A 12580-nucleotide genomic window follows, 5' to 3' on the forward strand; every position below is an offset into this window, starting at 1 on the left:
AATAATTTGGGAACATCTAAATCCAAATCGATTCTGCATAATACAAGTTTGCTTCTCGTTAAAGAAAGAATACAACATACCAAATTTCTTTTGCACACTACCTCTAAAACATTATTAAAACTTCATTTTTTCCTATCAAATACCCTCAGAATTGACATTTGGTCCACATTGGACCGCATATCGTTTGACCAATCCCAACGGATTAAAGAGCTTTCCACCCAAAAACAAAAAACAAAATTTGACAAATTACTTCCAGTAAAGCAAACAAAACTAACAAATACAGTCAAAAACATCTGACCACCCTCTCCACAATGAAATGATTTCAGCCGCATCTAAAGGAAATAATTTTGCTGTAGCTCCATCGAAAATCCCAAAAGAAGAAATAATCAGCAATTTAGAATCCACAATATATACCCTTTCACCCGAAGAAGCAAATGAAATACGACGAAGGACGGCCAACATATTACGCTAAGCTCAAGTTCCATCCTCAAACTTAACAAAACAAGAAAAAACCGCAATTAAAGAACTTAATCAAAATAAAGATATTATAATATTACCCGCAGACAAAGGCAACACAACAGTAATAATGAATAAAGAAGACTATAACAACAAAATCATGGACCTTCTAACTGAACGATATATACAAAAAACTTAAAAAGGACCCCACAAAAACAATAGTCAGTAAAACAAAGACTCTTCTGAAAGACTCTAAACTTGACAGCCAAACTATATCCAACTTAATTCCTACTAATCCTATCTCTCCAAAACTTTACGGGCTCCCAAAAATCCACAAGGAAAAGATTCCACTTAGACCGATCGTCAACGCAATAAACTCACCAACTTACAACCTAGCACGTTTTCTCGCTGCAAAACTAAATCCTTTCACAGGAAACTCAATCACTCACGTCCAAAACTCATTTGACTTTATTAAAAAGATACAACAGATTCACATTCAACCCCCAGACATCATAGTGAGTTTCGACATAGTATCTCTTTTTACAAAAGTGCCAATCTCAGATACAATTAATATTATTAAATCTTTCACAAACTTCCCTTCCGAGCTTATACCTTTGATAGAACAATGTCTCAATAATACTTACTTCTCGTTCAATAACCAATTCTACGAACAAACCTCAGGGGCAGCAATGGGATCCCCTATCTCACCTGTAATAGCCAATGTGTTTATGGAACATCTAGAATCTAAAATCTTTAACCAAGCCAAACCTAAACCAGAATTCTGGTTCCGTTACGTTGATGACACATTTGTCATCTGGCGACATGGACGAGATGAACTAAATAAGTTTTTCGATTTTATCAATGAATTACATCCTAATATCCAGTTCACCATGGAAATAGAACAAAACGGAAAATTGCCTTTCTTGGACGTATTAGTTTACAAAAAATCTGATAACACATTAGGACATGAAGTTTACAGAAAACCCACGCATACAAACAGATACTTACATGCCTCCTCCCACCATCACCCATCTCAAAAACAATCGGTCATCAACTCCCTTGTGTACAGAGCTGTCTCCATAACAGGCAAAGATAACTTACAAAAGGAATTACAAAACGTTAAACAAATGCTAATACAGAACTATTACACAAACAAACAAATTGATAAATCAATAAGAAAACACACTCAAAAAAGCAAGTCAACACAACCTACGAAAGAAAGAGAGAGTAAAATGACCATCACTCTACCCTACATCCAAGGTGTCACAGAACAAATAGGAAGAATTCTCAACAAACACAACATCCAAACCATATTTAAACCACCTGCGAAAATAGGACAACTACTAAATAACCCTAAAGATAAAAAGACACCCTTCAGTGATCCAGGAGTATATAAAATCCCTTGTTCAGGCTAAAACACTTGACGCAATCAGCACTAGCTGAACATCATATCGAAACAGGTCATAACATTGTATTTGATGAACCAACAATCATTGCAAAGCACACAACAAATTTCCAAGAAAACATAGAGAAGCAATCGAAATCTTAAAACACCCTAATAACATCAATAGGGACAATGGATATAATACCAATCCGATTTGGCTTTCCGTTTTCCCGGATTTTTTAAAAAAGACTTGATTGGCCAATCAAGTTCGACCAGTCCCCACGGTGGGGCGCTCTGGCCAATCACAGGCATCATGGAAAGTATACCTAAGAACATCATGACCTGATTCCTCAGTTTCAGGTCAGCCCTGAGGATTTGAACTGCAATGTTCACGAAACGTCGGCAAACAATTCGTAGTTTTTTACACGAGTGAAACCCGAAATATCTCTTTTTATCAAAATGAATTATCGTGGAAGCAAAAAATCTATATATGTAATTGTTTCGTTACTAGACCTCTCAAGTAATTTTTTTTTTTTATTCACTTTATTAATTTTTCATTTATTTTATTTTTTCATTAATTTCATTTATTAATATATTTGTCATCTATTCTTATTATTTTATTTATTATTTATTTGATTATTCATTCATTTATTAAATTATTCTTTTGTAATTTTATTTTATTTCTTTGTTTATCAATTCATTTATTTGATTTATTCATTCATTTTATTATTATTATTATTATTTCATTCATATCACTTATTTAACGATTTATTTCACTTATGAATTTATCAATGATTATTAGTAATTATTTACTAAATTAATTATGAAAAAATAGTTAATAATATTATTATATATACGTAATATGTACATACATATAAGCATATTACTTTTTAGCAATTCACTCTCTAGAGTAGAAACCTCTCTAGGGCGGACACCTGTCCTAAGCGGAGAGAAAGTCGTTCCGCGTGAGTATCCGTTATGGAGAGGTTTCATTGTAGTATACTATTATTAGTAATGTAATGATCACTTTTTTTATCATTATCACTGACAATGCATATTTCCCAACATTTTATAAACACACACACGGGTAAGTTGTAACCTTGATGGATGTATTAAGGTCATTCAAAGTTCAATATGGTCTAAACATTTTTCCGGAAGCTAGCTTGTAAAAATGATCCTCTTACCCTACTTACTTACTTGAACAATGAACATTATATATTGACCATCGCGTGACGTTGGTCATGAACGTCAGGGTCATATCAAGGTCACTCTTTGTTTTTTAATTGAAACGACTCTGTTTGACGTCGGGAATCGAAAGAAGGGGAAATTTCACATTAAAAAGTATAGTTCGGTCGTAGGTAAGGTTTGACCTTGATGGACCTAGCAAGGTCATTTAAAACTTAATATAGCCTGGCTACACTTTTTGAAGTAAAAATGGAGCTTTTTTGGTTATGATTAAAAAGGTTAGATACCAGAAATTTTAAAATCAATTTTAAAATTTTAAAATGAGAAGTTGGAGGGTCAGCATGAGAAGATGCAGTTGCAGTATTCTCATCTAGAGACATTTAAAGCAAATATTCAAGCATTATTCTTAATTCTAGAATAAAAATAAAAAATTGTACATATTTGCACGTAAATAATTTCTAAACTTGCCTACAACCTTCTGGCGATCATTTAAGTCAAGTCTTCTTCGTTTTGAAGGGTGAAGTGGGATGTTTGGGATAATCGCTTTTTCCTCGCTTATTATTGAATTCGCATTGGTCTTAAATGACGAATTGAATTGAAAAACTTCATGTCTCTTAATTACCTGGGTGGCCTAGAAAAGTCTTGTGGTTGACTTTTTTCAATTCTACTACTTAACTTTACAGAGATTTGATCAATGTCACTAGAAGAAAGTTACACACCAGGAGGGCCCTTGAACCATTGCAAGGTCAGTTTCTTCATCACTCCTAATAAAACAAGATGCATATAATCAAGTGGCACATTAGAAACAGCCCCAAATCGAGGAATATCTGTCAAAATTGTTGTCTTTTTATCTCGATAAGTTCCTACATAATAGTTATTTGCAAACTCTAAAGCAGTCCTGTACCTAAATGGCCCTATTCCAGGAAAACATACACGTCGTTTCTTCTTCTGGGTTTTTCTCCACTGTTAAGAATTCATTAGCATCAGCTGGGTGATGAGTTCCATAATATGCTCTTATCAGGTATGCAGCTCTTGAATTCGTATCAGAGCGTAGAATCAGCCACAAAGCTTTAGACGAAGATTTATACAGAGGTAAACCGTCAATGTTGATCATCTAATTCATGTTATTATCTGCATTTCCCTTATAATTGCGTTGCTTCAGAATGGAGTTAATAGCTCGGTTCAGACCAAGATGGAGATACTCTCTTCCAGCAGACATGTATGTGATTTCCATGGATCTGGGCGTTCGCAGGAGAGTTCGTCTTCTTTCGTGTCAGAATCTTTGAAATTTCAGTCTGTATCACTATTCGACATATCCCATTCAATTATTTTTTAATCGTATTCTAGGAAATGAATATCTGGTACCTTTTCTTAGTCATCTTCTCCATCTTCAGTCTGACTTTTGGCACTTTTACCACTATCCTCAACACTGGTTTTCAAAGAATCCTCTTTAGAATTACTTCCACTTTTTGAACTTATTTCTGTCTGTGTATGAGCCCAGGATTCTTCTTCAAACGTATTAAAAATCATATTTTTATCCGCATATAATTCATTCACATATATCTCATTCGCAACTACTTCATTTACAGCTTTGGTATCTTCAGACTTTTCAGGAAACATTGAAACTGACAATAGTTACAAATCTGAGTCTTAAATACGTCAAACCTGAGAAAAGGGCTGTGCTATTAGATGGTAGATTATGGGGTAGAAATTTGTCATATGGCTCAATATTTACCGACTCATGGAATCGTGGAATTTAAGAAACGCGTGAAATTCGAAGAATTCGTGGAATTCAAGGAATTAATAGAATTCAAGGCATTTGTCGAATTAAAGTTAATTATGCAATTTAAGGAAGTCATGGAATTGAAAGAATTCATGGAATTTACAATATTCATGGAATTCCCGTAATTTGCAGAAATCAGGGAATTGAAGGAAGTCACCAAATTCATGTCAATCATGGAATTAATCGAATTCACGGATTCAACTAAATTCGTGGAATTCACGAAATTCACAGAATGAAAGTACTTTATGAAATGAAATTCACCTACTTCATGGAATTAATTGAATTCCATAAATTCACGAAATATAATCCATTCGTGGTATTCGTGGAATTCACGGATCTCATAACATTCACGGAATTCAAGAATTACACAGAGTTTAATGAATTCACGGAAGTATTGGAATTCGAGGAATTCATAGAATCTACGGAATTCACGGAATTAACGAAATTCATGAAATTCAAGAAAATCACTGAAATCACGGAATTCACTGAATTAACGGAATTCACAGATTTCATGGAATTAAAGGAAGGTACCAAATTTGTGGCAGTCACGGGATTCATCCAATTCGCGAAATTGACGGATTTCACGAAATGCGTGCAATTCACGTACTTTACGGAATTCACGTACGTGGCGGAATTAATGTAATTTATGGAATTACATAAATTCACGAAATTCAGTAAATTCGTATAATTCAAGGAATTCAAAGAATTAATAGAATTCAAGGAATTCGTGGAATTAGAGGAATCAATAAAATTCAAGGAATCAATAAAATTCAAGGAATCAATAAAATTCAAGGAATTCGTGGAATTTAAGGAATCCTTTGACGTCAAGGAAGTGATAAATTTTAAGGAATTCGCGAAATTCGAGTAATTAATAATATTCAAGGAATTCGTGGAATTCAAGGACTGAAAAGAATTAAAGGAAATCATGCATTTTAAGGAATTGAGGAAATTCACGTGATTCATATAATTATGGAAATTCTTGGAATTCACGAAATTATTGGAACTCGCGGACTCCATGGAATTCACGGAACTTGTGGAATTCAAGGAATTTGTGGAATTCAAGGAATATATGAAATTCAAGAAATTCATGAATTTGAGGAAATTCATCAAAATCACTGAAATCACGGAACTCACTGGATTTCCGGAAATAACGGTATTCTTAGTATTCATAGAATTTGCAAAAGTTACGGCATTCGCGAAATTCATGGAATTCGCGTACTTCACGGAATTAATGGACTTTATGGAAATCCATAAATTTTCGAAATTCAATAAATTCGTGGAATTTATGGAATTCACGGAATTGAGGAAATTTAACGAATTTATGGCATTCACGGTCCTCAAGTAATACACGGAATTTAATGAATTCAAGGAAGTAATGGAATTTGAGGAATTCAAGGATTTTATGGAATTCGCGGAATTAACGGAATTCATGGAACTCATACAAATTCGAATTCATGACGTTCAAGGAATTCTTAAAATGTAACGAATTTGTAAAATCCACTAAATTCAATTAATTCAATGAGTTTCGAGAATTCCTTGAATGCCATGAATTCCTTGAATTCTATGATTTTCTTTAATTTCGTAAATTCCCTGAATTTCCTGAATCCCTTCAATTTTATGAATTCATTAAACTCCGTAAATTTCTTGAATTACGTAAATTCTATGAATTCTGATAATGCCAGGAATACTCTATATTTCTTGAATTCCTTTAATTTCACGAATTCCTTCAATTCCATGAATTTAATAAATTCCATGAATTTAATAAATTCCTTTAATTTAATAAATTCCTTGAATTTAATAAATTAATTGAATTTAATAAATTCCTTAAATTCATTAAATTCCTTGAAGTTAATTAATTCCTTTAGTTCTGTAAACTCTTTAAACTTCTTAAATTACATAAAAATGCTTAAATTCATAGAATTCCGTAAATTCCTTGAAGTACGGGAATTCCTTTAAATCTGTGAATTCCTTGAATTTCGTGTATTCTCTAAATTCGGTGAATTCTTCAAAGTTCGGGAATTCCTTTGATTCCTGTAATACCGTGAATTTCTTCAATTCCGTGAATTCTGTGAATTCTTTGAATTCTATGAAATCAACGAAATCCTTAAATCCCATGGATTTCATAAATTGCTTGAAACCCGTGTATTCCTTGAATTCCGCAAGTCCTTGAAAACTGTGAACTTCTTAAATTCCTTGAATTTCACGAATGCCTTATATTCCATGAACTCCTTGAATTCCGTGAATTCCAGGAAATCCGAGAAATTCCTTTAATTCTGTGAATTTAAAGCATTCCTTGATTCCACGAAATCCGTGAATTTAAAGGATTCCGTGAATTCCGCGAATTCAATAAATTCCGCTAATGCCTTAAACTCCATGCATTCCTTAAATTCCTTCATTTCTTTGAATTCCTTAAATTCCATGAATTCCTCGAATTGCTCAAATTCCATGAATTCGTGAAATTATTTAGACTACAAAAATTTTTTTGATTCAGTAAGTGGCGAGATGTCCATCCGAAAATATGGTGCACAAGTATTACTCGCTACTGGACCTGTATTGTAAAATTCCAATACATGTGAAGTACATTACTGTTGCCAGTATGTTGAAACTTCAAAATTATGTATTAAAGCTTTACCCTACGTTTCGTAAATAAACTTTCAATACATTAAGTGGATGTTTCCAACAGAAAATTCGAACAGTGTGGGTTCACAGGAGAACTTAAAACTGATGTTCGACACAAAAAAATTAAATTTTACTTTTTAATCTCAACGTATTGAAGAAAAAAGTCTAACCTTTCATGCCAACCTTAAAAAAATTCAAAAAATTGTCATAAAAAAAATCAAATTTATTTTTGGCATTGATATTTAAAAGACAAATATTTCTTTTTTCAAAAAATGGTTACAACCTATGAAAACAGAATGTAAACTCTTATTTGAATCGTGGTAGAAACCATTCTTTTACTGCTATTGAAAGAGTTAAAAGTCGCCGAAGCGGATGATTTATTCGTGAAAACCACTCATTGCTAATTTTTAATAATAATAATTAAAAATCCGACTTTTTACCTCCTAGCTCTTTAAGGGAACATCTTTAGATTTCGTTTATGCTAAAAAAAAATAAAAATCAATGGAAAAAGCTAAAAAAAAACATACTGAATCTATACTTGACGATTTTTGCTTTCTCCAAATCAAAAAAGTTTTTTAAAAACACCGAAAAGCACGAAATCCCAAAATTTGTAACCACTCCCCGTCAGTAAATTGTTGAATTCTCGAACCTAAATATTAAGGTCAAATTCACTAGTATTCATAGTCAGCGCAAGTGCCATAAAATAAATATATAAATCCGTTTAGAATGTCTAATGTGACCATATTGATCAGTTTTCAATCGTCAGTAAATAAATCAATAAATCTAGACGTTCAAACTTTATGCATTAGAAAATAAACCTTAATTAAGAAAAATTGTTATCCCAAAAAAGATCTACAATTTCGTTAAGAATCACTTCTTTATATGACGCGTACTTTTTGTTTCATTCGTGAGAAATAACGTTGAAAAAAAAGAATAAAAAAAATGTGTGGAAAAACGACGAAAGTTACAAGAAAAAAATCCAACAAAACCTGTTTACAAATGTCAGTCGGAAATCGAGCGCGCAGCGCGAGTGTCACGATCAGAATGTGTACCTCAAAGCCTACGGAGCTTTGAGAAACTTAATATTTGACTTTACTTAATTGAGTAGACAACTCAGAATATGAAGACGCATATAAATACTGCCATCTAAAAGAGATCTTTTTGATAAAGGTGTTTCAAGCCTTGAACAAAATAGAGATTTTTCGTCCTGAACAACGAAAATTCACGTTTCATGCTAAAAAGATACACGATATGAAAAAATTCAAAGAAATGAAATTCTAATGTATTTAGAAAAAATGAGGGAACTTCTATCCGAATAAATCAGAAAAATGTAAATTAATATTTAAGATTAAAAAATATCACATTTTTAACAAAAGTTTTTACCACTTTTTGATAATTCGCTTTTCCCTTTTTTTAAATTAAAATAATTGTAACTTAATCATTAAAAATACTTCTGTATTTTCGGTAAGATATATATCCTCTTGTTCTCTTTGCAAAACAATATATTTGCGCGCCAAATGATTGCATGATTAAAAATGATTGCATAAATAAATTTATAATTAATATATTGTAATTAATTATTTGTAGACATTTTTCTATTATAGGTCTTATTTATAAAGAATTATCCCTTAGAAAGTTGAATGAAATTATAATACAACTCAGATAAATAAAATGGTAAATTTCACAAACTAGTATAAATTACTAAATTATCAATTAGAAAAAATGTGGTATATATTTCCTGATGTAAGCTTGCACTTATAAAACTATATAATTGATTTTATTATTCCAGACACAGATTGGTCATGGAGAAGTGAGTGAACTATTTTCATGGAGCTCAAAAAGCTGAAATAAATTTTATCACGGGTAATAAATGCTGAGATTTTGGACAACAATAGGATCAGAACCAACTTCATTTAATTCCACAAGAGATGAGTCAACTCCATTCTGATGGTCGTGGGGGCTAAAGCGTAGGCTTTGGACCTACTCCGTCGGCTTTGCGGGTTCGATTCCCGCCTCGCACTCTGGAAGAGCCTCGGCGGCCCATGCGGTGAACACTAGCCTAGCAAGTGAGTTGTTCATATCCAGAGAGTCGTGGGATCGCTACCTCGGGAGATAAAGGTTTCTCTAAGTACTTAAAGCTGTTTCTCTTGGTGATTCGGAACCCACCTTAAACTGTAGGTCCCTCTCCCACCACCAAGTAAAAGTGTGTGTGTGGGGGGGGGGGGGGGGTGTAAAGGAATAGAGAAAAAGGTTCAACAAAAATGTAAAGCCATAGGGGACACATTAGAAGCTTCCAAGTCCAAGCTCTTGAAATTATCCTAAAATTTGGTTGAGCATCTGAAATCTGTTTCATATTTCCGATGGGCCCGGATTGAGTTCAGCACAAGAGGGCCTGCACCTCTCGTTTTTCTTCTAACATCATTTCAGTGAATTACCATAATCACTGAATAGATTGTTGGATGAACTTAATTTCTATTTTTTTATTTTCAGGTTATTATGTACATTTTTGTTAAAGTAACTCCAAAGCGATGCTTTTGTAAATTTAGCTCTATAATTTACCCTACAAAACAAGCATCCAAGTTTTAAATATCGTTGAATATCCTGGATAAATTAAAATTTTGACAAAAATGTGAAAATTTTCAGTTTTTCTCAGTCTTTAAAACAATTCTTTACATCTTTGAATCTCATTAAACTAATACTTTGACTTGTTTTATACAGTGTGCAGAAAAATATGCTGTTTCCTAAGAACGAAAACTAAATTTTTATTTTGACAAATATTTCAGAAATATATAAATAATGCCCAAGGCTGTAGCTTCTAAACTATATAAGGCAACAAATTCTTTTTTTTAATGTTACGGGGAAATCAATGCACTTCAATTTTTGTTCAGGCGACTTCGAAGAGGCATGCTATGAAGTGAAGGAATAATTTAAAGGCTGATAAAAAGTGATAAACTAGTAAAAGTTTTAAATTCTCTGCTATTGTATTAAAACCAATTAACAGTATTCCTTTGCAGAGATAAGAAGAGAGCAGATCAACAGGATGATGAAATGGAGGACGAGCTTACTCTGGAAGCAAATGAAAATAAAGATGAATGTCTCGATGCTGATGATGGAGAAGGCGATCTTGATAAAGAATAATTTAAATTATCAAATTAAACTATATTATCATGTTTCCATTGGCGTTTCTATCAACAACTAGTTTATTAAATAAGAAATCAGTTCCGGAAACCTTTCCCATCCCGAAGATGATGTATTTTTTTATAAACCTAATAAATGGCATTATTCGGATTTACAGGACTATTCTAATTGGATAAGGAATATTTGTCTTCCTTGCGTTGTTAAAAAAGGCGGAATTGTTGATTAAATATAGCGTCAGTATGAACTTGATTAGACACCACCGGAATTATATTCCATTTTGACTCTTTAGTTATCCAACAACATCGATTTTCCAGCAATGTCATAAAAAATGTTAGTAAAGCACTATAGAAACTTTAAAGGAGGACGAAAGCAATGTTTTCCTGAAATTTATACGACATTTTCAAACCAATGTTTCGACAATCTCGATTCAACATTGCATTGATAGCATTATTGCTAAATCACGAAAATTGATAAATTAACATTGACAAATCATATGATTAGCCTTTAATTATAAAATATATAAGAATCTTATTTTTAGTGATAAAAAATAAAGTTGTAATGTAGGGAACAGAATATAAAATGAAAAAATAGTTGCTCACTACTATTTACAATATATTAAATGCAGGTGTTTACCGAATATTCTGTCATTTATTTCTTTGATTGGTAAAATGCATATCTTATTTAAAGCTCTTTTGAAAACATCACTTTTAGTTTGAACAGTAACGACTCGCGTAAGTCCGTTCTTTCGAGGATGCACTTTAATTACTCTTCCTAAGTACCACTTCATTGGAGGAAGATCCTTGTCTTGTAGAAGAACCATTGTACCAGGTTTGATCTTTTGACCTTGAACAGAAGTCCATTTTGATCGATGATGAAGTTGTGTCAAATAATTTTGTGTCCTTTTTGACCAAAAATGTTGCTTAATCTGGGTAAGATGTTGCATTCTGGTTAGACGATTTTGTGGGACCTCGCAAAGGTCATCCTCGGGTATACATGTAAGTGGTTCGCCAATAATCAAGTGACATTGTGTGAGAAGTGTGAAGTCTGTGGGATCACTTGACATAGGAATGAGGAATCTCGAAGTAAGACAAGCCACGATTTTAGCAAATGTTGTAGTTAGCTCTTCAAACGTTAATGAAAAAGATCCCATAACCTTCCGTAAATGTGTTTTAGCGCATTTTACTGCAGCTTCCCATAAACTTCCTATATAGGGAGAAGAAGCTGGTATGAAATGATAGTTCATTGAGTTATCTGCAAAAAACATTGAACCTTACTTTTATAATTCTTGTTCTTCACCAATTTTATTAAATCCCGAAGTTTACTGTTGGCACCAACGAAATACGTACCATTATCTGAACAGAGGTTTAAAACCTTACCTCTTCGAGAAATGAATCGCTTTACTGCGTTCAAAAATGATTCTGTTTTAGCACCTTATACAAGTTCTAAATTCACAGCTTTTGTTGCAAAACAAAGGAACAAATAGAGATACGACTTACCAGTGACGTTGCGTGAGATTTTTACCCTAAACGGTCCTGCGTAATCGACACAGAAGTCGAGAAAAATGTGAGCTAGTGTGACACAATGCTCTCGTAAAGCATCCATTAATTGATGGAGCATAGTCGGTTTTATTTGAAAACAAAGAACGCATCAGTGAAGTACGCGTCGAACAGCGCTTTAACCCGATAAAATCCAATATCTTGCGCGAATTGATACGAGAAGAGCTTGTGATCCCGCATGTAATTTCTGGTAATGTTCATTCCTGATTATTAGGTGAGTGAGTGGATGATTCGAAGGGAAATAGTATTGGATGTTTTTGTGAGTATGATATGGGTGCATTGCTTAATCTGTCCCTTGCTCTAATTAAGTTACCTCTGCCAATGAACGGATTTAGCGAGAGTCACTTGGTCAACTGGTTAAGTAACTTGCCTGACTCTAAAGGTTTAAGTCATTGAAAAATGCTTGTTCTTGAGTTAGTCTCAGCAAAACATTAATCGCACATTCTAACTCTTTCACTG

The 12580-nt window shown here is 33.1% G+C and overlaps 1 protein-coding gene across 1 annotated transcript; it reads right to left on the reverse strand.

Annotated features, from left to right (window-relative positions):
- Positions 1 to 11062: 11062 nt before the first annotated feature.
- Positions 11063 to 12182, reverse strand: LOC117169775. The gene is made up of 3 exons (XM_033356283.1): positions 12062 to 12182; positions 11199 to 11816; positions 11063 to 11067 (listed from the first exon to the last, which is right to left on the reverse strand). Exons 1-3 carry the CDS (start codon positions 12180 to 12182, stop codon positions 11063 to 11065), a joined length of 744 nt encoding a protein of 247 aa, XP_033212174.1.
- Between the last annotated feature and the right edge of the window lie 398 nt (positions 12183 to 12580).

This window comes from Belonocnema kinseyi, chromosome 3 (genome assembly GCF_010883055.1).
Source record: "Belonocnema kinseyi isolate 2016_QV_RU_SX_M_011 chromosome 3, B_treatae_v1, whole genome shotgun sequence".
NCBI lineage: Eukaryota > Metazoa > Arthropoda > Insecta > Hymenoptera > Cynipidae > Belonocnema > Belonocnema kinseyi.